At 30.2% G+C, this 23,162-nt stretch overlaps 4 protein-coding genes across 4 annotated transcripts in view; all 4 read left to right on the top strand.

Annotated features, from left to right (window-relative positions):
* HELRODRAFT_168163 (hypothetical protein) overlaps window positions 1–3,433 on the top strand; it is a gene marked incomplete at both ends in the record, with an annotated part of 3,581 nt that extends 148 nt beyond the window's left edge. Inside the window, 4 exons of the mRNA XM_009014049.1 lie at window positions 682–1,497; window positions 1,647–1,826; window positions 1,900–2,014; window positions 3,258–3,433. Of these exons, the coding sequence (XP_009012297.1) occupies window positions 682–1,497; window positions 1,647–1,826; window positions 1,900–2,014; window positions 3,258–3,433 (1,287 nt within the window). The remainder of the gene's footprint in view (window positions 1–681; window positions 1,498–1,646; window positions 1,827–1,899; window positions 2,015–3,257) is intronic.
* Window positions 3,434–5,763: 2,330 nt separating this feature from the next.
* HELRODRAFT_156412 (hypothetical protein) lies at window positions 5,764–8,434 on the top strand (the record flags this gene model as incomplete). The annotated part of the gene is made up of 6 exons (XM_009014048.1): window positions 5,764–5,949; window positions 6,098–6,101; window positions 6,611–6,762; window positions 7,655–7,838; window positions 7,921–8,137; window positions 8,275–8,434. 6 exons carry the CDS (start codon window positions 5,764–5,766, stop codon window positions 8,432–8,434), a joined length of 903 nt encoding a protein of 300 aa, XP_009012296.1.
* Window positions 8,435–10,465: 2,031 nt separating this feature from the next.
* HELRODRAFT_168161 (hypothetical protein) lies at window positions 10,466–12,708 on the top strand (the record flags this gene model as incomplete). The annotated part of the gene is made up of 4 exons (XM_009014047.1): window positions 10,466–10,610; window positions 11,800–12,037; window positions 12,108–12,295; window positions 12,512–12,708. 4 exons carry the CDS (start codon window positions 10,466–10,468, stop codon window positions 12,706–12,708), a joined length of 768 nt encoding a protein of 255 aa, XP_009012295.1.
* Window positions 12,709–15,043: 2,335 nt separating this feature from the next.
* Window positions 15,044–19,834, top strand: HELRODRAFT_168160 (hypothetical protein; the record flags this gene model as incomplete). Its single annotated transcript, XM_009014046.1, has 7 exons — window positions 15,044–15,064; window positions 15,382–15,465; window positions 16,472–16,904; window positions 17,232–17,279; window positions 17,496–17,547; window positions 17,691–19,244; window positions 19,483–19,834. The coding sequence occupies 7 exons, from the start codon at window positions 15,044–15,046 to the stop codon at window positions 19,832–19,834; spliced, it is 2,544 nt and encodes an 847-aa protein (XP_009012294.1).
* Window positions 19,835–23,162: the final 3,328 nt, after the last annotated feature.

Below are 23,162 nucleotides of genomic sequence, written 5' to 3'. Positions count from 1 at the left end.
ATATTTGCGAAATGATTGAAATTTTGTTAAAAAGGGAGGCCCTAACTCTAACCACTCCATAAGCCATTGATTGTTATCAAAACAGAAATTTACTCATATTTTAACTTTTTTTTATTTAATGTTCACTATTTCAACTATTTGACAAGTAATGATCTAAAATACTTTCCTAATTAAATTATTTTTAATTCTACACGGGCAGAGTCAATTTATTAAAAGTACATTGCGATAGTTTGTAAACATGAATGATACCATAGGAGTACCGATCTCACATTTTACCTATTCCTTAACAAATTTATCATAATTTAATTAGATTTTTATCCTGTCTAAAAGTTTTCTGGCATAAAATTTGTGTTACCACTGCTTCTGTTCTAAACAGGAAATAGTTTATTACAGTCAACTTGTAAAATGTTTCAGTGTATTTGAGACATTATTCAAAATAAAAATTTTTAATAACTGACTAGCTTGCCATGTTTATATGAAATAAAACATTGCTTTTGCGGGAACTCAGAAACATCACATTCTGACCCAACTACATAATGCTTAGAAGTGTTATATAACTTGGTAATACCCTGCTAACATTTATTTATCAACTTATATTCAAAAAGTTCATTGCTTTTCCATTTTAGATTCATCAGAAATATGAATGAATTAATTTCTTTCTTATTTTATAACTTTCAACAGATACCTGGCTTCTATTATGATGAAGAAAAGAAACGATACTTCAAGATTGACAAAAATAAATTCTCTCATACAAAGAGCGTCATTAATAAAGAGCGTCTTTCTTCTTTGCGAACTGAAAAAAAACGTTTATCAGATTTGAAATTGTTTTCTTGTGCTGCAAGGAAAGGTAATACCAATATTAAAAATTTTGTATCTCTACTTGAGAGCAGAAGATATGGCTTTATGTCAACTCCTACACAATTTGTCCACAATGTAAATGAATCAGCTATCTCTTCAATCAACTACTGCTCCAGTAACTCAAAATTGTTGCGACAGTATGATCTTTGCAATTCTACTAAAATTTCATTCAACAAATCTGATGACTCCTTCGTTGTCATTGATAAATATACTGGAAATTTTTATTCTGTAAATATTGATCCAAAAAAGAATAAATCATGGAAAAATGTGCCTAACTACTCTTTAAAGAAACCCAACTTTGATTTAAAAATAATTTCACATCAAAGATTACATTGTAAAGTTCTTGATTTTTCCTGGCTTGATGATGAGAATGTAATAGCATTCGGAGTTTCTTCTGACTTCTCTCCAATTAGTAAATTGATCCTACAAAGCAAACACAGCAACGGCATTAACAATGAGTACATCTTTCCTTACAGAATGTTCGGTGGTGTGGTCGATTCAGATGTTCGTGCTCTTGCATTTAGTCTTCAATCCCGTTTGGTTGTTGCCCCTGTCGAAGAGAGACTCTTCTGTCACAGTCTAAATAACAAGTGGGAATTTCCTTGTTCACCGTATATCTCAATGGACTTTTCCAAAGATGTTTGTTCTGCTTTTTTCTTTTATATATATTTATTTATATTATATATATTTATTATTTATATCTTAATGGTTATATCCCAAAGATGTTTGTTCTGCTTTTTTCTTTTATATATATTTATTAACCTCCTTTAATTTTTAATTTTTTGTAGGGAAATGTTTTGTACATCGGAAGTGAAAGAGGTAAAATCAACTTTTTGGATCTTAAAGCTGGAAAAATATGTAGATTTGTACAACATAATTGTGAAACCGGAAGAGATATGTCTACATCTGTAACAGACATGTACACTTCATGTGATGGCTTTTATTTGTTATTTGGGTCCTCGAAACAGGTTTACTCTTTACCGTTTTTGTTAAGATCATTTGAAAATCATTCTTATCTACATTATTATTATTGTTTTAAAGATTGCCTTGCTAGATATCAGAGTGGGAAAAGTAGTTCTAGACTATGCAGGGATTTCTCGTTCTCACAAATCACAACCAGTTCATGTTGACGCAAATGAGCAATTCGTTTCCTCAGGTTACCTACCAATAATATTCATTTGAATGAAGAATTTATATGATCAATATGAAATTTTTTTATAATTAAGTTGGTTTGTGGACAACTTTTTCATTTCCTGCAATCCTTTTAATATGCGTTTGAGTTTAAAAAAACTAACCACAATTTCTGGGCTGTCTTAATTTTGGGCATTAAGATAAACGATGGTAACATTGTAAGATGATTTACTTACTATCAATATAATCAAACAAGGTAAAAATGCATTTTTAGTGAGTCTCAATTTTCGGAAATTATTATAGTAAAATTAACTTAATTTTAATTAAATGATGCAAATTCAGTTTGTGGTACATTTGTTTGTATAATTAGTACTGTAATGTTTTTTCTTATATATTTTGAATGTTTCTGGTCTCCTAATGTTGCATGAAGGAATATGCAATTGTAAAATAAAATCAAGTATATCAAATTAATGATTTATATCGGCCATTATTGTTAGCTCTGGGCAGAGAATATGTGTTGATGCAAAAAAAGTTATTTTGGCTGTAAAGCGTGCTGAGTTTAATAGTTTCAGTGGATTTCATATACGACAAACTTTCATTTAGAAACTGGTTTGAAACATTGATGTTCTAAAAATGGGTGTATTAAGAGTATGCTAACAATTATTATTTTATAATTTGTTTATAACAATTTACATCAGATGTTTCAAACGGCTTCAGTCTAATTGCAGTCTTTACTCTTTAGATACGTTTCAGACACGTTTTCAACAGTTGTTTCATTTATTACATTTTCTAGCATTCAATCGGACATACGGTCTTTCATGTTTACTTCCGAATATCACTTGCATGATTTTCAGTGTACTAAGCAATTCACGAATTTGCTGTTGTAGCGTTTAGCGTTGGACATATTACTGTTTAAACGACGCACAGCAAAATCGAAAGCGGTTTGCCTTTTTTGTGGTATATATTTTTTCCGCGTTTTCACTATATAATTATGAACGTTGAAGAATTATCGGCGGCGTTAAAACGTGAATACAGCGATATAGTGCTGGCATATCAGTTATTTCGTTGTTCGTTATAAAGAGGTCTGACTATATATATATAGTTATTTGGAGAATCATCTCCATATTGTTGTGAATAGGTAGGTTTCTCATTGTGATATTCGATTGGATGTTATCTGAGAAATAGCCTCAATGGCACATTTTCTAAGCGATTCTTGCATAATATTATTTTTTCTGTAGTAGTGATAATTAATTTATTGATACTTTCAGTTGGATCAGACGGATATACACACATTTGGGACTTCAAGACAGCACGGAAACTTCGCAACATTCCACCACCCTCACCTGTTCACTTGGATGCACCAGCAATTTCTTTCATGCCTAAAAACGAATTACCCGGTCTAATGATGCTGCATCAAAACAATTTTTATGCTTACATTTCTTAACGTGAATAGTTTTTGAACTTTACGTCATTAATGTATGCTGTTAAAGTGTTTTGTATAAACTTGTATATACTTGTATGTTGATGAATAAATTTGTTTTGAAAGCAAAATTGTGTGTATGCGTTGAAAAAAATAAATCTCTTCCAGTTAAAAGTCTTTAAAAGTTTAAATCAATCAATCAATAAAAGTTAGACATCATTCACATTCCTGACTCCAGGGTTGTTAACGCTACTCATACGAAGGAGCGCTACTTGAATGAAAAAAATAGCGACAAAATCGCAACCGCTACTTTCTGTCGAATATATATAATGTCGAATCATATAAAAAGGGTTGTGAAAATATTTTTCATTTAGATCCTCCATTTTGATAGAGATCTAATTTATTGTTAGTGCGTTTAAAATTGAATCGATTGCTTAAAATATTTGCAATATCATTTATATTATTATTTTGGTATTCTAAGTTAAAAAATTTGTTTTATACTGAAAGAGATAGTTTTCAACATTAAAAGCCTGAATTAGAGATGATGGGAATTTTATGGGGATTTGGAATTACCGTTGATTTGAGAATGATGGATTGGAATGAGAAAAATGACTTGGATCAAATAGTTATCTATGCAACTCAACACGTGTTCGTGTGCGTCAACAATGAAGAAAACCACGTGCTAGCAATGGAGCTATAAACAAATTATAATATACGTACACATGTGATCGACACATAGTGCATACGCACACACGTGTGAATGAACAAAGAAAATAACCACGTATGTACGCAATTAATTATGTGGTCGACATATGCACACATATACACACACTCGTGGTCGTTAGAAAATTGACTATAGATGGGAGGTAATTGAAAGTAAATTTTATTTTTCTCCCACCTCTAGTCCAAATTGTTATTATAATTTTGATGTTATAAGTTTAAAAAAAATGTTTCGAACTGAAAGAGATAGTTTTCAACATTGAAAGTCCATTTGTTCAAATTAGAAATAAGCATGGAAACGGGAATCATTTAAATCTAGTATTTTGGAATGGGAATGGAGCTCTCAAGAAATTATAAAATACGTACACATCTACGTATTTTATAAAATTGAATAAAACTACGTGTTGGGGTTAAAACATCGTGCTAAAATTTAATAAAACTACGGATTTTTTCGGAATACAATGGAGAACAAACCACTTAAGCTTCAAAGTAACAAAAAAGAACCAATGCAAGACAATAAACAGTTATAGAATCAAAGTAACGCCATTTAATTTAGGTTTCTTTAATTCGAAGGTTCTTAATAATTACCTGCGATCTAATGAGAAAAATTTTTTGGCTAAAAAGCTTTAAAAGTAGCGCCGCTACTTAAATCGCTACTACTCAATGAATATATATATATATATATGATGTTTGGTTTGCACGCGTATTCATATACGCTGTGTGTGTTTGTCGTTGAAACCTCTGAAGCTAACGCGAAAGAGAGAGTAATCTTTAACCTTTATATATATATATGTATATGTGTATATATATATATATATATATATATGTATATATATGAAAACAATTGCGTTACAGAAAAAAGATCGTATGGCGATTAGCATGTAGCGCTGGAACGTCATTAACATATATGTTAAAGGGTAATTAGCCTACGACGTATATGTTCCAATAACCTATAGCAATCCATCTTTGATACAACACCGCCCCTCGAATAAAATGGTAATGCAAAAGTTGAAAATTGTTCTGGAGGTTAATGTAGATAAAATACATTTTAGTTTTATTTAATTAAAATATATTCAACACTTAATTAACTAAACGTTTTAAAAATATTTTAAAAATATTCTTATTATATGGTAATTGGCTTGTAGTATTACTTTGTAAAGTTTACTTTTCGTTATTGTGCCAAATGTTACCAACTTCATTAGCGAGTCTGTGAAATTGCGGTGTACGTTCTGACTATATTTTTGCGGGAGCATAATTTGAATTGTGATACGAACAACAACATCTTTTGCTCTAAAATTTGCTGAACTTTGTCAACAAAGGTTTTTATTATTATTATTTATTTTTATTTTTTTTAATTTAACATGTGATAACTTGATAAGTTATGTTCTGATATTATATAATTATAATATATATATAATTATAAATTATAAAATAAATAAATTGTTTTTTTTATCATCTTATCTTATAATATAATTCTTATTTAATTTGTGTTATGATTATGATTATCATAATATTTAGCAGGGTTAGTGTTTTTAAATGTTATATTTTTTAATTAATTTATTAATTATTTGTTAATAATATTATTTTACGACTGGTAAACTTATGTATTATATAAAAATGTTTGTTTGAGACAGATGTCTGAAATAAAACTTTCCAATCCACCATCGGATTGCATATCATCATTGTGCTTCAGTCCTACTTCATCCCAGTTCCTGCTTGTTTCCTCATGGGACAACAATGTTCGACTTTACGATGTTAATGAGAATGTTTTGAGGACTCAATATTCTCACACACATGCTGTTTTGGACTGTTGCTTTCAAGTATATTATTTAATATTTCTTATTTAATAGTTTCAAATAACATGTTATGTAGAATTTTTTAATTGAAAATAATTGCAGGATGCTGTAAATGTTTATAGTGGTGGTCTTGACAATACATTGAAACTTTTTAACTGTAATACAAACACAGGCTAGTCGCTTTTATAAAAGAAAGAAGTTTTCATTATTTATTTTTAAATTTTGATGTTTGTCATAATACTGTGTTAATATATATTGCAGATGTTTATAATTGTCATGAATTGCATAAAACTTTAATTTTAGTTTGTTAATGTTAAGCTTTAATATTAGTTTAATATTAGTTAATGGTTTTGAGTTTAGCAACCATGTTGTTTTGTTACATGAGATCAATTCACATGCCCTGGTTGGTTTTTTAATTTGGCAATGTGGTTTAAAAAATTTAGAAGAATTAAATATGGAGGCCCTGAGGAATTCTAAAGTAACACTTTTTGCTAACTATACTGGATTTTGTTTCTTCTTTTGTAAGAATGGCTTTACTCTCTACAATTAGCTTAAACTTCATGAATGATTATGATGTGGACCCCTGATCATATTGCATCATTAAGACTCAGTGATCTCATTAATGAAATGAATTGACATGATGACTACTTTTTTTTATTAACTTATTAAAAATATTTTTCTTCAGAATCTGTTATTGGAACACACGCCGCTCCGATAAAGTGTGTTGAATTCTCTTCTGAACATAATGTTATCATCACAGGTAGTTGGGATTCAAATGTGAAACTTTGGGATCCCAGATCTCCTACTACTGTCACCTCATTGCTTCAGTCAAACAAGGTTTATTTTTTAAAAACGGTTTGATTTTAAAAATTTTTCATTTCATATTGAGGTTGTAGCAGACAGAACAAAGTATTGTTTGCAAAATTAAAATTATATTCTAAATATCCATATCTATAATACAACAGCTTTTTAACCTTCCGGCGTTTTTTATTTTATCCTAACTTATATTTGCATCATCAATTTATTCATGTTAATAGAGGTTAAGCTTTGCATAGTTTTTGGATTTTATAATGTTAGTTAACAATTTAAACATTCAACAAGTGCCATGCACTCTCTCTTCAGCTTGAAAGGCACCTGGAGCCTATATAAGCATTTTGGAGAAATGTGCTTTTAACATTTTTTTCTTTTGACACACTGAGAAACAGTCTTATCTTTGGAAGCAGCCCATGCCTGGAGCAATGCAACAAGGTGATGGGATGTAGCAATAGGGATGTTTAGGAAGTTAGTGAGAATTTATGAAGCGATCTGTTGTTTTTGTAACAAGTAATAAGTCTTTAAAACAGGTCATGATTTTTGTCACCAGGATTTTGATAGTCAATTTACAGTTTTTTAAATAAGGTTAAAGGAAACTGGAAGCTCAAGCAGGATTGAAAGAGCAAGTAGGTTTGTAAAGAAAGAGCTTGTTGTACAGGAGGCTTTACACAAAGGTGAATTGCAATAGTCCAGTCTTCAGAAAATTAAGCATCCACTATAAATAGAAGTTATATCTATACGCAGTTTTATTTTTGATTGCACAGGTTTGGTTGTCATAGCTGCATTATCTTTATTACTCACACAATTTCTTCTAGGTACTTTTGTAGAAATAATGATTTGGCATAAAGGGCATTCACTCAGATGTTATAATTTCAATTGAGTACATTTGACCTTAATGAAAATATTACTTTTGTAGGTTTATACCATGTCACTATGTGGAGATAAACTGATTGTAGGAGCAGCAAAAAGAAAAGTGTTAATCTGGGATCTCAGAAATACTGGCTACGTTGAGCAAAAAAGAGAATCAAGTTTGAGGTATCAAACGAGGTGCATCAAAGCCTTCCCCAACAAACAGGGATACGTTCTTAGTTGCATTGAAGGTATGCATGTTGTCGCCGATACAATTTCTAATGATCTAAATTGACCTAAATGATCTAAATCTAAAATGATTTAAACCAATAGGAAGAGTGGCAGTTGAATACATTGATCATTCTCCTGAGATTCAAAAGAAGAAATATGCCTTCAAATGTCACAGAATCAAAGAGGATGTGGAAAAAATTTATCCTGTCAATGCTCTGGCATTTCATAATATACATAGTACATTTGCAAGTGGAGGATCTGATGGCTTTGTCAACATTTGGGATGGATTCAATAAAAAAAGGCTTTGTCAATTTCACAGGTTCTTGCTTTCATCTGATTGAAGTAAATTGTAAACCGTTGATGAAATATATTTAATTGTTTTATGTCATTCATTCATTCATTCATTTATTCATTCATAATTAATTAATTCAATTAATTAATTTATTTATTCATCAGATATCCAACTAGCATATCTGCCCTGTGTTTTGATAACAGTGGAACAGTTCTTGCTATTGCTTCCTCGTATTTATATGAAGACGACCAAATGAAACCACCGTATCCAGAAGACAATGTCTTTATTAGGAGAGTTACGGATCATGAAACCAAGCCAAAATAGTTCTAGTGTAAAACAGTAACTCTATACTAACCATATATCGAACAGTTGGTGTACAATGTACATACACTTCTTTAAAACATGATGAAATGAAAAATCACTCGTAAATCTCGTTTTGAGCTATTTTTGGCAATTTCTGAAGTTGACGATAAAGACGTTAACATTTGACATTTTCTTTTACTTGTTACAACGTAATTTTTCAAAATAAATTATCAGACTGATTTCACCGGGTGTGTTAATATAGCATGATGCTTAGTTGTTCGCATTGCTTTTTTTCGCATATCCTACTTGTAACCTGGTTCCTTGTATTGGCTACCTCAAAAGGTGTAAACGTTATAAACATTTTTAAATTGTGAACAATGATTAATGCTCACATTGATGCGTGAACGATTGCAAGATGTGAACATCATATACATAAAGAGTAATATGAATGATAACGCTTGCTGCATAAATCTCAACATATTTTAGTTTCTACCAGTTGTCACTGTTTGTGTAGGATAAATTGACTAATTCCACCTAAATGGCATGAACGTTCTTTCACTTTCTCAGTTTTTATCTATTAATCGTTATAGCACTTTGCCTTCGCATTTTTTGTTTATTCGTAATTCTACCTTCTAAACAGAAGTGGTCATAGAAATTTATTGAACTAAAGTAGTTGAATTTAACGTTGGTTGGCAAGCATAACAATTATTCACTGTCACGTGTTCTAGTTTTGGTATGTACCTTCAAAGATTCAGAGGTATATATACTAATATATGTCACACCATTTTAAACGTAAATGGCTAGGCAACATTTTTAACAACTGAAACATAAATTGGTTAGCGTTTTTTAAACAATCGTCAAAATTTTGTAACTAATGGTATGTACTGTTTGAAAGAGATTTGTTCAAATGAAGTAAAAATTTAATTATTCACTAATGTTAAATATTTGACATAGATTTTCATTTTATAAGTAGGTGCACTTAAACTGAGTGAGTGATTTTTAATTATTTTGAAGCACTTGCATAATTTTGATATATGGTTGGAGTCACTAACATCTCGTGAGGCGTTTTGCGAAGAAGCATTCAATTTTATTTTGCAAAAAGCAGTGTAGAAAAGATTCCAATGAGTTATTTTAATTTTGACTCGGAAAATAAATCTAAAAACTTTAATTACAAGTTCAACTTTTAATTAAAAAGACATTGGTTAACAATCAAAGAAAGAATAACTTTCATAATAAGTACTTTCATATTCAAATGCTATCTTATCAAATGCCAGCTCCTCAATGTATGGTCAAAAAGTTGATGACATTTTCAAAATCTAGACACATTTAAAGATTGTGCTTAAACGACGCAAGGTGTTGTCAGTTTATTTCTTGTTACCGGCATGAGAAAGTTTTTTGTCATCGTTTCAATAATCTAGAACAGTCTTTCCACTCAGCTTCAAATCATCAAATTCGCCAAATAGGCCCATAAAATTTTGATAAGGATTAAAGCATTTTTGTTTACTAAAAGATATAGCTCAATGCTTCCACTCGGTAGCGCTTTTGAAATTGTTTATAAATACTCTACACTCTGCAATAATAATAATAATAAAAATATTAATAATAAAAATTAATTGTACATTAAATATATATGTGTGGTTGTGTGTGTGTGTGTGTGGTGTGTGTGTGTTAGATACAAGTATACAAGTGGTTTATATTAATTTCCTTGCGACAGACACTTTATACTTTCTGATTTACAGGTTATATTTAATAAATGGTTTATTTGAGCGTTTATTATTAAATCGCTGTGTACCTACAATGAAGCAAACCATTCAAAAATGAACGCGCGAATTCAATCAATTCAGAATGCTTGTAGGCGCAGTAAAGGCAGGCACTTACTTTTTTTCATTTAAAATATTGAAGAATTATTTTTTTGTAATACTTTGTAATAGTATTTTAGTATTCGATAGTATTTGTAATACTTTTTAATTTTTTGGGGATAAACAATATCTAACAAAATTGCAAATTACAGTTGGTCTGGCTTTTTATAAAATAAAAAGTCGACTGAACGGCATGTTTATAGATATAGATGGGAAAAATCCTGGAAGCAGATTAATAACCAACGTTGCAGACGAGAGTGACACTCAACTTTGGTATGACGAGCCAATCAGCGGATGTATAAAAAATAAGTCCAACAATTTGTGCCTAGACTTGCAAGGTGAGATTATTTTGTATCATTGAAAATTAACATAATTTTGCCGTCGATGAGACTCTATTTGAAATATAATCAAAAACTTAATTGAAAAATTGAGAAAACCGTTCTACAAAACAAGGAAATGTTATTTCATTGTACCTAATTTGAGCTTATAACGTTAAACAAACACGCTGGTTAAAACCAAAAAGTAACAAAGCAAGCCTTTTAAAAGTCTTTATTAAAAATTCAAAAGTTGAAAAATACAAATATAAAAGCAAAATACAAAAATATTAAAATATGGAACTTTAAATACATAAAATTTGCTCTCGATTGGTAAATAATAATTTTAACTTTATTATTCGAATCCATGGTAAAACATTCCAAAAACTCTTTTGAGATGATTTCAGCTAAAAAAATTTAATATTCTCTAAAGATTTTACAGCTATTGTCAACATTCCATTATATGGAACGATGAATCAACACTGGCAAAGAATTGGCGAATCCATAGTAATGTCAGAAAAACCAGATTGGCTGCTGGAAATTAATGGTTAAATTGTTCTTAAAAATTTCGCTTTAAACTTATTTTTGTTTCAAATGTTTCGAAAGTATTTTTCATTGCTTCCAACAGTTTTAAATCTACCTTTACGGTATTTCTCTACTGTACGATTTTTCAAAAGTGATCGGTTTGGCACCTTTTGCTTGTAATTCTCCAGTTTCCATAATAGTTCACATGATTGTATATATGTGATGCCAGTTCTACCAACACAATTGGCTATATTTTTTTCAAAAGTGACTCACGAAAGAACTGCATGATTTTGTATGAAAAGATGTTTATTATATAAAATATCACAAGCTGAGCCTTTTTAAACTTTTTTTAAACAAAATATTACAAAAAAAAACTTTCGAAACTAAACTAAGCCAAACTAAGCTATGTACTTAAACTAGCTCAATCGAACTTTGAAACGTATAGTAAGTACTTCGAGTGTCCAAACAATTACTTAACTATGTTGACCATATACTTAAAATACTTCATAATAGTTCTTATTAAATTTATAAAGGTGTCACATATTCCGATGTCACAAATTTGTTAACGAGTCATGTAATGACACTGGGAATCTCTTATTACATGTTTTGGGTGTGATGCAAAATGTCTATCATTCGTTGAAATCATATTCTAACGTATGTATTTATGTGAAATTTATATAACTTTAAGATTCTGATCCTACTCCTGGAGCTCATTTAGTTGTTAATAGAACAAATTACAACGTAAATCAAGGTTTCGAGTTTACTTTTGTTTCAACAATCGAAAATTGCCAAAAGAAATATTCCACGCCATCTCCACCTGTTCATACACCTTTCCCTCCGAATCCTCCTCAAATTTATTACGCCAAGACTGACATTAGAAACGAATGCTTATCAAGAAACGATTCGCCTTCCACTAATTTTCAGAGGTTATTTATGTTTTTTCACATTTTAAAACTAAATATACAATTTAAACTATGAATATCTGGCTTTTAACAGTAGAAAGTTCTATATTGTCAATGATAAACATTCCAAAGTGTTAACTATCGAATATGAAAACACGTTACGAGAAGCACACGCAGTGCTCTCCAGCAGAAGTTACCCGCCTGCCTTGAATCAATTGTGGTACGTACAAGCGGACGGAATTATAAGTTCATATTTGAATGACTTCATGATTGATAACGCAGGTTTGTAGTTTGAATGTTTTCAGAGTTGTAACAAAATTGTAGTCGACAAAAAATTTTACAGCACGTGCCAATAAATTATGAAACTATGAGTTTTGTTTGAGTTTTGTTCATATTTGTGAAAATATTTAAATTTAATTGAAATAAAATATTCGTTACAAAAAGAAAAGCTACATTTTTAAGATTTTCGTAAAATTGATGAAATTTTAATAATTTCAGATGGAAAAATAAAAATGAAATCTTCTATTGGAAATCCTTTCCATAAATGGGAAAGTTATGGAAAACACGTAACCGATGAAATTGGCGATTGTTTGGCCAATCGAGAAAAACCTGGCGTAAAAATTTGTAACTTATTTTCTGCTCCTTGCCAAGATGTCATCAATGAAGAGTGGCGATTTGAATATGTATCAAATTAAATTTCATGTATATAATGAATGAAAATATGATTTTTCAAGAAACAGTGAAATGACGAACGTTTTAATGCTTTGCCATTTCTTTTCATTTAAACGTATCCAAGTAGCCAATTAAAAAAATGTTTACCACCATTTAGGTATACAAATTGTAAAAATCACGTCGTTCAAAATAACTTATTCAATTGTTTAATTTTTCGTTGTTTACTTGGTGTAAATGTAAACAATCAATATTTTGAGAGTTGAATTTATTTTTCAATTTTTATGACAGAAATTTAGTTTTCCTAAGAAAGTTTGAGCACCAGAAACAATACATCAATTGTATAAATTAATGACAGATGATTGATATAGAAAAATAAAACAAAACTTCGCGCCAGCACTTTTAACAACAAAAAAATCGCCGAGTCATTCTTAAACCTAAATAAAGCTGCTTATCCGCTGAAGACCATGTGAATGCAGTGCGCGCTAACGTGCTGTTGATTGTTTTGTTGTGACCGCACAACACAGGAGTGCGCATTCTGTTGCGTTTTTATATGAATATCGAATAACATTGCCGAGTGCCGACTTGACGTCTCTGTGATTGTTCGATTGTTTGATTGGCGATTACAATATTTGATTGATAATTGTTGGGTAACAACGATTGAGTGTATGAATGACTACTTTTGTGTGCATAAATGATTGCATGATTGGGCGATTTCCTTTTTTTGAGTGATATGATTATATTTTACTTTTTTTTGTTCGTAATTTTGAGAGTTGAATTGATGATTGATCAGGTCAGTCAATTTGATGGCCGTTTAATTAATTTATTATTTTTAAATTGTTGAAACAACAAATAAATATTGCTTCAATGAATTTTAATCAATATTTCACATAATTGATGTTATATGATACCTAAATGTGAATCATGTTACCACTTCAAACCTTTACGTATTGATTGCTCTCTCCTATATATCATATAATACTAGGAGTGTGTCGTGTATAACCTTCCTCCCAAGCATAGGCACACAACGTGTTGGCGGCATTAAAGGTTTACATTAATTACTATTGATAGTTAACTAAGGATCGACTTGATAAAAAGCGTACCGTTTAAAAAGCACACAGAATAGAAAATAGGCAGCTACAACAATCAATTCAATCAAGGGCTAAATTGATTATTTATTTACTTATATTTCCGTTCATTTTACATGTGCTTATTATACATAAAGCCAAAAAATAATTAAAAATTGAAGTAGAGCGACAAAACTTAAGAACAATAAAGGCAGCTTTTTATTTTTACATGTCAATTAACTAGTAACGTGAGTAATAACAATTAAGTATTGTTCATAAAAATTGAACAAGTCCAATGATAGTAATGGTTATGAATATATATATATATATATATATATATATATATATATATATATATATATATATATATATATATATATATATATATATATATATATATATATATATATATATATATATATATATATATATATATATATATATATAATTTTTTTAAATGCTTCACATATTGGCGTTTTTAACACTTGGCATTATGTAAGCAAATTTGTTCGCTACAGCAGCCACCCCCGTCATTGGCCACGTTGTGAATTATTATTTCGTGGACGTAACAATGAAATGTGCATTTGAAAGCGGCCGTGACATAAAAGTTTCACGCGATTTGATATTACGAGTAGAATCAAGTTTGTAAACAGCACAGCTGTCCTCAGTTCTTCTAGCATGCCGTCTATTCAAGTTTTACAGGACAATATCAGCAAGCTAGCCAAGGCACTCATAAACACGTGCATGTGCATGTGCATATATATATATATATATATAAATATATGTATATATAAATGTATGTGTATATATATATATAACATACACATATATACACATATAGCTATATATATTGTCCAGTAGCAGCCCGGTTGACCAATATAACGAGCGATAAATTGAGATATTAAAATTTTAAACTAGTCATGTGAATCGACATTTTTTACTTTTTTTTTGTAATTAAGTTTTGTTTCAGTAATTGCAGATAATTATTTTGTTGCCTTAAATTTAAAGTCGTGGAGTACTAAAGCACAACGACAATGAAAGTATACAAGTACAACCCAATAACTGTATCGCCTATAAAAGTAGAGAATATTTTTAAATATTTTTTAGTCGGTAAAAAATTTAAATGTTCTCACTTTAAATGCTGCGAAATGTGTTTCTGCAGTTGCCACATATATATTCCACGTGGTGCGGTGGATTCTACGGCTGCTTTACGGATTATTCGACTGTTAACATGAGAAAAAATAGCTCAACACCAGATTATTAAAAACAAAGACTTTTAATCATCACGTGCGTCATGGCCGATTGCTGGGTGAACGTGTTTGATTGAGAGTCTGGCTTTGTTTCTATTGACAGATATTTCTGTCATTTAAAAAAAAAACTTTAAAAAAAGCCATTTTTTAAACTCTACAAAACCTGAATATTCATCTCATCTTCGGTCAGATCTAAGGTTGGCACGCTTTGTTGGCATGTTTCGGAGCAGAAAACACGTGGCATTGTTAAAAATTAAAAACTATGTTCCGACTGATCAGCGTTATCATTATGCCACCCATAATTAATTGTCTTTTTTTTATTTATTTTATTACATGTGCAAACGATTGTTTTTGCAAAATATATGTTTTCGTTTGCGTGTAGAGTGCTGACGGAGACCTGATTTCGCTGATGGAGTCCCTGCCTTATGGCATTCAGCCGTTTATTGAAGATTTCAATCACGATCAGGTAATTGCAATTGATATTATATTTAATTTTTTTCAAAACGTTTTCATTTGTTTAAAAAAGTTGACAAATGAATGCATGACTGATTATTCTAATTCTACTACCTATTAGAGAGTTAGAGTGACTAACTAACTCTAGTCTATTATAAATTATATTATTCAATTATTCTAATGAATCTACTTCATCTAATAATCCTAAAGCTTATCTAACATCCACACCACACCCTATTAGTTCACTTCTACAACAAATAGCAGTCTGGTACTTGAATATATTTTACTTAAATAATTTTTAGTTAATAAGTTAGTTTGGTGACTGTTTTTAATGTTTAAAATCTTATTAGGTGTGATTTTCTAATTAGTGTAGTTTGTAGTTTGTGCATATTTTTAATAGGTTCGGTTTTGGTATTAATATGAATTTGTGCATGTGTGATTGTGCATGTGAGTGTTTTAGCTTGTATGTAATTGATTATTTTTTTTGGTAATATGGGATTGGCCTTATGTTATGGGCTGCACTCATTTACTTTGGTTATGTTATGTTAATGCTATGTTGTCCATGTATGAGCATGACTTCAAACAAGATGATAAGGTTATTCATGAAAAAGTGTTGCTTGACATGATGTTGCAATATGCAAAAAAATTGAGTTAAAAACCAGATAATTATTATAATTGAACAAAATATAAAGGTTTTGATATTATCTTGTGTACTATTAAAAATAAAATATATGATATAGTACAAGTCCATGAAATCAATCCCACTAAGGTAGCCCCAAGAGTTAAATATCATTTATTTATTAGCAAACACATCTTTTGATTATATGCTCCATAAAAAATGATTACAATGACACATCTTTTTTCATATCTTACTTAACTTAAAAAATGAATGAAGGATAAGTGAAAGCAGGTAATTTCAATTGCATGTGCAATAATTAACTGGGAAATTTAATAGACACATCTTGTTGATTATGTTTTTATATGTTGGATTTTTACTAATGTGTCTAATTGCATTGCAGCATATTTATGCGTCCAGTCCTCAACAAGAAAGTATGTTCTTCTCTTCTGCTGATTACTTGCCAGATGACTTAATGAATCTTCAATCAGAGGAGATATATGATTACAATAGTGTTATAAATTTAGCACCACTCAGTGAAAGTTATTATCCATTTGTCAGTGATGTTTTTAAAACAACATACGGAGATGTCCTCAATGTTTCCCCAAACAACTTGAACTCAACTGCAAGTTATGTTGATGTTATTGATATCGATTTTGATATTGGCAATCAATTGCAACTAGAAAGGGCTGATGATAGCATCAACACAAGTCTTGATAACCTCAACATATCTTTGCTTCTTGATGATAATCAGTTAAACTTCTTCAACGGTTTTAAAGATAGCACTCCTGAGTTAGATAATGGAACACAACCTCTTCCAAAACTCCCAGAGCAAGGTTTTATATGCATATATGAAATTTTCAATATTTTTTTTACAATTAAAAATTACAAGATCAGCATGTTGAAAAATAGAATATGTTTGTCTGACATGGATTTTTGCTGAACAATCTTGATGGTGAAATGTATAATTTAAATTAAAAATTCAGTGAAATGATACAAATATTAATATGAAGTTTTATTATAAATAATTGTTATATTTATTTATTAATACAATAGATCTTAAAAAATAAGATTTATCTTTAATTTTTTACCCAATTTTATTGTGTCATTGTTTGAGAATCTTGTTTGTAAGATAATGATACCTGAAATCTTGCTCTGCTTAGGTTTTGAAGCTGCGGATGGATATGCTTTGTTAGATATATTGGAGAGAGGTTTGTGTATATTTAAAATTTTTTTTTGTTTGTATTCTTCAAAGTTCATTCTCTTTTAGAGGCAGAAAATGTTACAACATGCCAAAAATATAGAAATCAATACCAAGGATTGAAATGATGCTTAAATAATATGTATTAAATTAATTTTAATTCAAAATTAATTTTAATTCAAAATTAATTTTAATTCAAAATTAATTTTAATTCAAATCACTTTAGAAATTCAAGCATCAGTTTATCCACAGGATGAGCTCATTGACATTTGTAAAGAGTATGTTTTAATTTTTAATTTCTTAGTCTTAAATAATTAAGCTACTCTCACTCATAATTTCTTTATTTTCAAGTTTAATGATTTATCATAATCAGTGTGTAACATTTTTTAAAATCTTGGCTCACTCTTTCAAACTCAATCAGAGATAAAGTTCCTTTAAAGCTGGAACACGAAGCACCAAAGCCTGCTGAATCTGGATCTTCAACTGAAGCGCTGCAAAAGAACATGATTCAAGTTACACAACCTAACAACATCAATCATGCTGAAACAATTGTTTCTGGAAGCTGTTCTAATGTCATAGCTAATTCGGAGAGAATAACCAACAAAAAAGATAAATCAGAAAGTGTTTCAAAAAATAAAACAGAAATCAATAGAACCAAAAAATGTTCAGAAAGTAAAGAGGACACGAATGAAAGACTCAAAAGAGTTATTGCTAAGTTACAAGCTAAAAATCAAAGTGCAGAAAAAATTAGAAAAATGAAAGAAAAGGCAAAAGAATTATCTCAAAAAATTGAGCAACAACGAACAATGAAATTAAAAAACAATTGTCAGCCTCAAATAAACGACCATTTACAAGATCATGGCTACTCAAATAATATTAAAAAAAATGACCCAGAAAAGAAAAGTGTTAAAATTGATAATAGAGAGTCTGGCTTTTCAGTTAATAAAACAAAAATTTCAAATAGTTTGCCCAAAGCTGAAAACTTATCACAGAAAATTAGTCAAACAAATAAAACATCAGACAAAAAAATGCACAAAAGTGAAAAATCTTTCACTCATCTGAAGAAGCACTCAAAAAAACAAAAACAGGATGATTCTCAGAAAGATAATAATGGCAAATTGGCTTTAGCTCAAAATGCAGCACCAGTCATTTTGTGTTCTGCTATTAATAACCCACAAAAGATGGCATCAATTTTAAAAATTTCTAGATTTAATTCAAGTTCAACAAAAGCAACTTCTGATGGTATTAACAGCTTGAAACAAATTGAAAGCGTTTCTCTTAATAATAACATTAATCTCTCAAAGTCAGATGTTAATCTTTCAAATAACTTGCCAAAAAGTCATTCACCAACCAAAGATCTTACATCAAAATCTCCGATGTTGAATGAAGAGGTTCTCCAAATACCTGCCCCATCCTGTTTTGTTCCTGATATGATGCAGGAAGTTGTTATTGATTATAATGGTAATCCTGTGTCTGAGTTGTCTTCAGCATCTTCCAAGGTTAAAAAAAAAATAACAATATCGGATTACAAAATGCGGTTACCATTAAGAAATCTTGGAGAAAACAACAAACCCAAAAATCTCATGGAGTGTGATCAAGTTGTTGAGTATGATTATTCCATGACTGTCGACCACAATTATCATAAAAGCTTCCACAGGGCTCCAAAAGAAGCTAGTGAAAATCCAAGGCAGAATAATGACAGTAAGCTGTCTGTTTTACAACCATTAAACATTCATAATAATGATGATGGTAACTTTGCAACAAGAACTGATGCAAAAGATGCCTCAACAACGCAATGCAATGATGATAACTTTAGAGCTAGAAAGCGACTTCGTGATGTGGTGGATGACTCTTTCAAAAATGACATTCAGAAAGCCAGTTTAGAATCAACTTTGGTCTCTCAGTTTGCTGCAGAACTGCAAAAAAGAAGAAAGCTAAAAGACAATAAAAAAATAAATGCATTTAATTCTAAAAGGTACCGTTAATTTTTTACCTATCACATCGGTATTGTTAGTCCTAATTTTTATCATGTTGCAATAGTTAAGGCACTCTTTCTAATGCAGAGAGATTCCACATTTGCATGCAATATGTATGTTGCTCGTTTTATGCGTGTTTACATATGCTGTTCGTGTTTGTTGCTAGTAGAATGAATTATAAGAATTTATGGTAATAATAGTTTAAAATGATGTTAATTTTGTTGCATTTAAATCAAGGACCTTTTATGCGACTAGTGAACAAATAGACCAGGATGATGAGGAAGGCGAAATAAAATCAGGTTGTTCTTCTCCGGAAATTATATCTGACACTGAGTCTTCATCGTCTGAAAGTTCTGATGGATGTTCATCTGGAAGATCGAGATACAATTCGCCATATCGTTCAGATGAATCTCCCAGCCATCAAGCCGGACGATCTTCTAAAAATAGATCAAGATACAGATCAAGAAGTAAATCCAGATCTAGAAATCGATCAGCCTGTGCATCCGGTAGTTCAAGAAGTCATTCGAGGAGTACTCAAAGAAGTTGTTCAAGATCATCAAATAATAGGTTTTTTGTGCTTTTAAAATAATATCCTAATGACTACAAACTAACCTTTTCTACTAAGATAAATTTTTTTTAATTTTTGTAGAAGTGATTCACCCAAGACAAGGATTGACAAGAGAATTGCAATGGTAACTTTTCGTTTTTATTACAAAGTCGTGAAGACATTGGTTGTTATATAATTGCGATGATTATGATGAGCAAGGTATTTTTTGTAGGAGGAACGACGTGTCGTATATATAAACCACCTGCCTCCTCGTTTCTCCAAGTTTCAACTTCAAAAAATGATGAGCTATTTTGGACCTGTGATTGAAAGCAGTATCCACTTCAGGAACAGAAGGTTTCTATTTGAGCTTTTCATAAATATTAATATTTTATCACAACACTTTGTGTCATACTATTAATTTGTTTTGTCCTATCTGCAGTGAATGCTATGGGTTTGTTACGTATGAGACACCTCTTCAAGCTGCTCAGGCTATTCAAGGTGGTTATCTTTACATATCCTACTGCATATACTTCGTATCTCACTACAAAAATGTTTGAATGTGTGACACATATAGAAAAGATGTTTCACTAAATACTTAACATTTACATGAAGCCATTTCTTTTGTTTTTCATATTTAAGAATAAAAATTTAAAACCCATGATTTTTTTAAATTTTTATATAAAACGAAGTTATATAATTTTTAAATAGATGGGCGCAAAGTTTCTGGGTGTGAAACGTTTCAGTTTTGTTATGGAGGAAGGAGAGAATTTTGCGGATCTAATTATGCTGACCTTGGTAAACCAAATATTTTATCTATTTTTTTAAACTTGTTGGTCGTACGGATTTTTGCGTGAAAAATTTATTTTGTGTTTTTTCAATGCTAACGTTAACATTTGCAGATCGCAACGCTGCCTATCGCTCTGAGGCGGACCGTCTTAAAAATATGGATTTTCAAGATTTGCTCAAAGAGGCGTATGGGAATATGAAAAATCAAAAGTCTCAGTGGGAGGAAAGCTGACTGTAAATGAAGAATTTATAGCACCAATGTTTTTCAATTCACAGCATGCATTGTCAGTTAATATTTATCATCATGTTTTTGGCAATATTAGATGATTTATTCGGTTTAAAAAATGTTCTACCAGCGCATCTTATCAATTCATTTTAACGTGAACTTGTTTATCATGTGGCTGAGCTCGCTGAAAAAGTAAATAAATTTGTAATAAGTTCGTTTGTTATGTTACTAGTTTTATTTCTGATTTTAAATATTTGCACATAAATGTCTTTCATAAAAATCATGGTCGCTAACATGATGTCAACTAGGTTAATAAGTGACGACAGAATTATATAAAAATATCTGATGAATTTATAATTTTAAAAGTTATTTTAGGCAATTGGTAAACTTTACCAGCTGTGATATTATTGACTATTTAGTTGATGTATTTATAAATGTGTGCGTCCCATTATTAATGATTGATTGTTTTTATGTGGCATTTGTGTACTTGCTTTGCCTGAGTTCTTATTTGTGACTCATCCGTTTGCTAATTTGAAACTTTAAAAAAAATTAACTTATAAAAAAATTGTTAAACTTGACAGCCTGATTAAAAGGACTGATTTAAATAAAGGTTCACAGCATGTTATGGATTTTTTTTATTTGATGTTGTTTTGTGAGGAACGTGTATTGATAGAAGCCATTCGTGCGCACGAACCGACTAAAGATTACATTCATCACATCAACACTCAACATAACTCCTCACATCAATCACAAAAATCTTCCAGACATTCTACGCACTATAAAAAATAAAAACAATGTGCTCGTGGAATCTGAAGCAGCAAACTTCAGGGAAGGCCCGTAAAGATTTGGAGCATCAAATCTGTTTATTTGGTTGTACAAATTTCCTTATTTCATTTTGTTTATTGGTTTGGTTCTTTAACTATAACCATAAAATGGTTTAAACTTATTTGCTATATATCGAATTCATGAATATTAAAAAAATTGGGTCCTGGTAGGAGAGAAACTAACAAACGGTGATAATATTGTATTAATAATTGAAATGAGATTAGATTACTAGAAAATCATGAAACGGGTTTAATAAAACAAAAACAACTTATAAATAATATATTTATCAGATATTTTTTGCCAGTTTAATATGTTTGCAGTTTGCACTACACATTTTTGAGAATCAAAGTGTACAATGAATTAAGACTTTAATAATAAAAAATTAATCTCAACCAAACGGTTCAAAACTTACTATTCTGGTATGGGTGGTGTAGACATTTTCTCAAAATGTATCTTTTTTATATCGCATTAGCATAAAAATAGTGGAGGTTTCATTTTACATATTTTTTTTGATATGATCATGACTAACGATCATCGAACTACTAATAACAGAGATTTCTCAATTCACGTATACTTACCCTGTAACTTTTAATCCTCACTTATTCTTAACTACTATTAAACACTCTTATGCTAAACCTGTGTTAGCTTTTTCTGGCCCTTTTCTCTGGATCTTTCTACATACATCATTTACAAATTTCAGAGCGGATTTCAAGACCCACCTGTTTATGAATTTCATTGAGGAGTGAGGACGACTGTTGAGCATCGCGGAAATGGCGCTTTAAAATCTAAATGATTGGTTGATTGATTGAATGGATAACAAGAATTTTGTCAACAAATGGTACAAAGTTATTTGAGAGATGGTACCGCTTTCGGCACTCAGATAAAGTAAAGCTGTATCTAATGTTGAATAATAATGAAGTTTTATTTTCATAGAAAACTAAATAAACAATTTAAATGTTGTGTATGTCATATGAAAGGGCGATTAATATGTAAATATGTGAAAAAACAATATGCTCTGAGAATTGTTATTTTGTAAAATGTTACACTACACACCAGCCAATCGTTTCCATGTGAGTACGACCTTATATTTAAAAAATAAGACAAAGGTAATTATCTACTCTTAACTTATAACTCATTGATCTACGCTTTGTCTATAGCTCAAAGTATTTACCACAACAATTTAATTTAGGAATTAATCCTTTGCGTTATATATTAATTAGCCGCAATCAAGTTACGGTTATGGTTATATATAAAACAAAATATAATAAAATATAGAGGATGTGACTTCAAAGTTGCTCTTGCCTTCGGGATGCGAAATATGGCAGTAGCTGAAATTCCATGGTATTTACTCATATATATATATATATATATATACATTATATTCTATATATTCTAGATTATATATATATTACATATGTTGGAAGGAGACCATATTTTATACAGTATTGTATGAATTCTACCGAATTGTTGGCACTAATCAATTTATAGTATGTCTTTTCAATTTTCCTTATAATATATATATATATATATATA

Source organism: Helobdella robusta, assembly GCF_000326865.2.
Source record: "Helobdella robusta unplaced genomic scaffold HELROscaffold_13, whole genome shotgun sequence".
NCBI lineage: Eukaryota > Metazoa > Annelida > Clitellata > Rhynchobdellida > Glossiphoniidae > Helobdella > Helobdella robusta.
The sequence above is the reverse complement of the archived record's forward strand: the minus strand, read 5'-3'. Positions and strand labels throughout refer to the sequence as shown.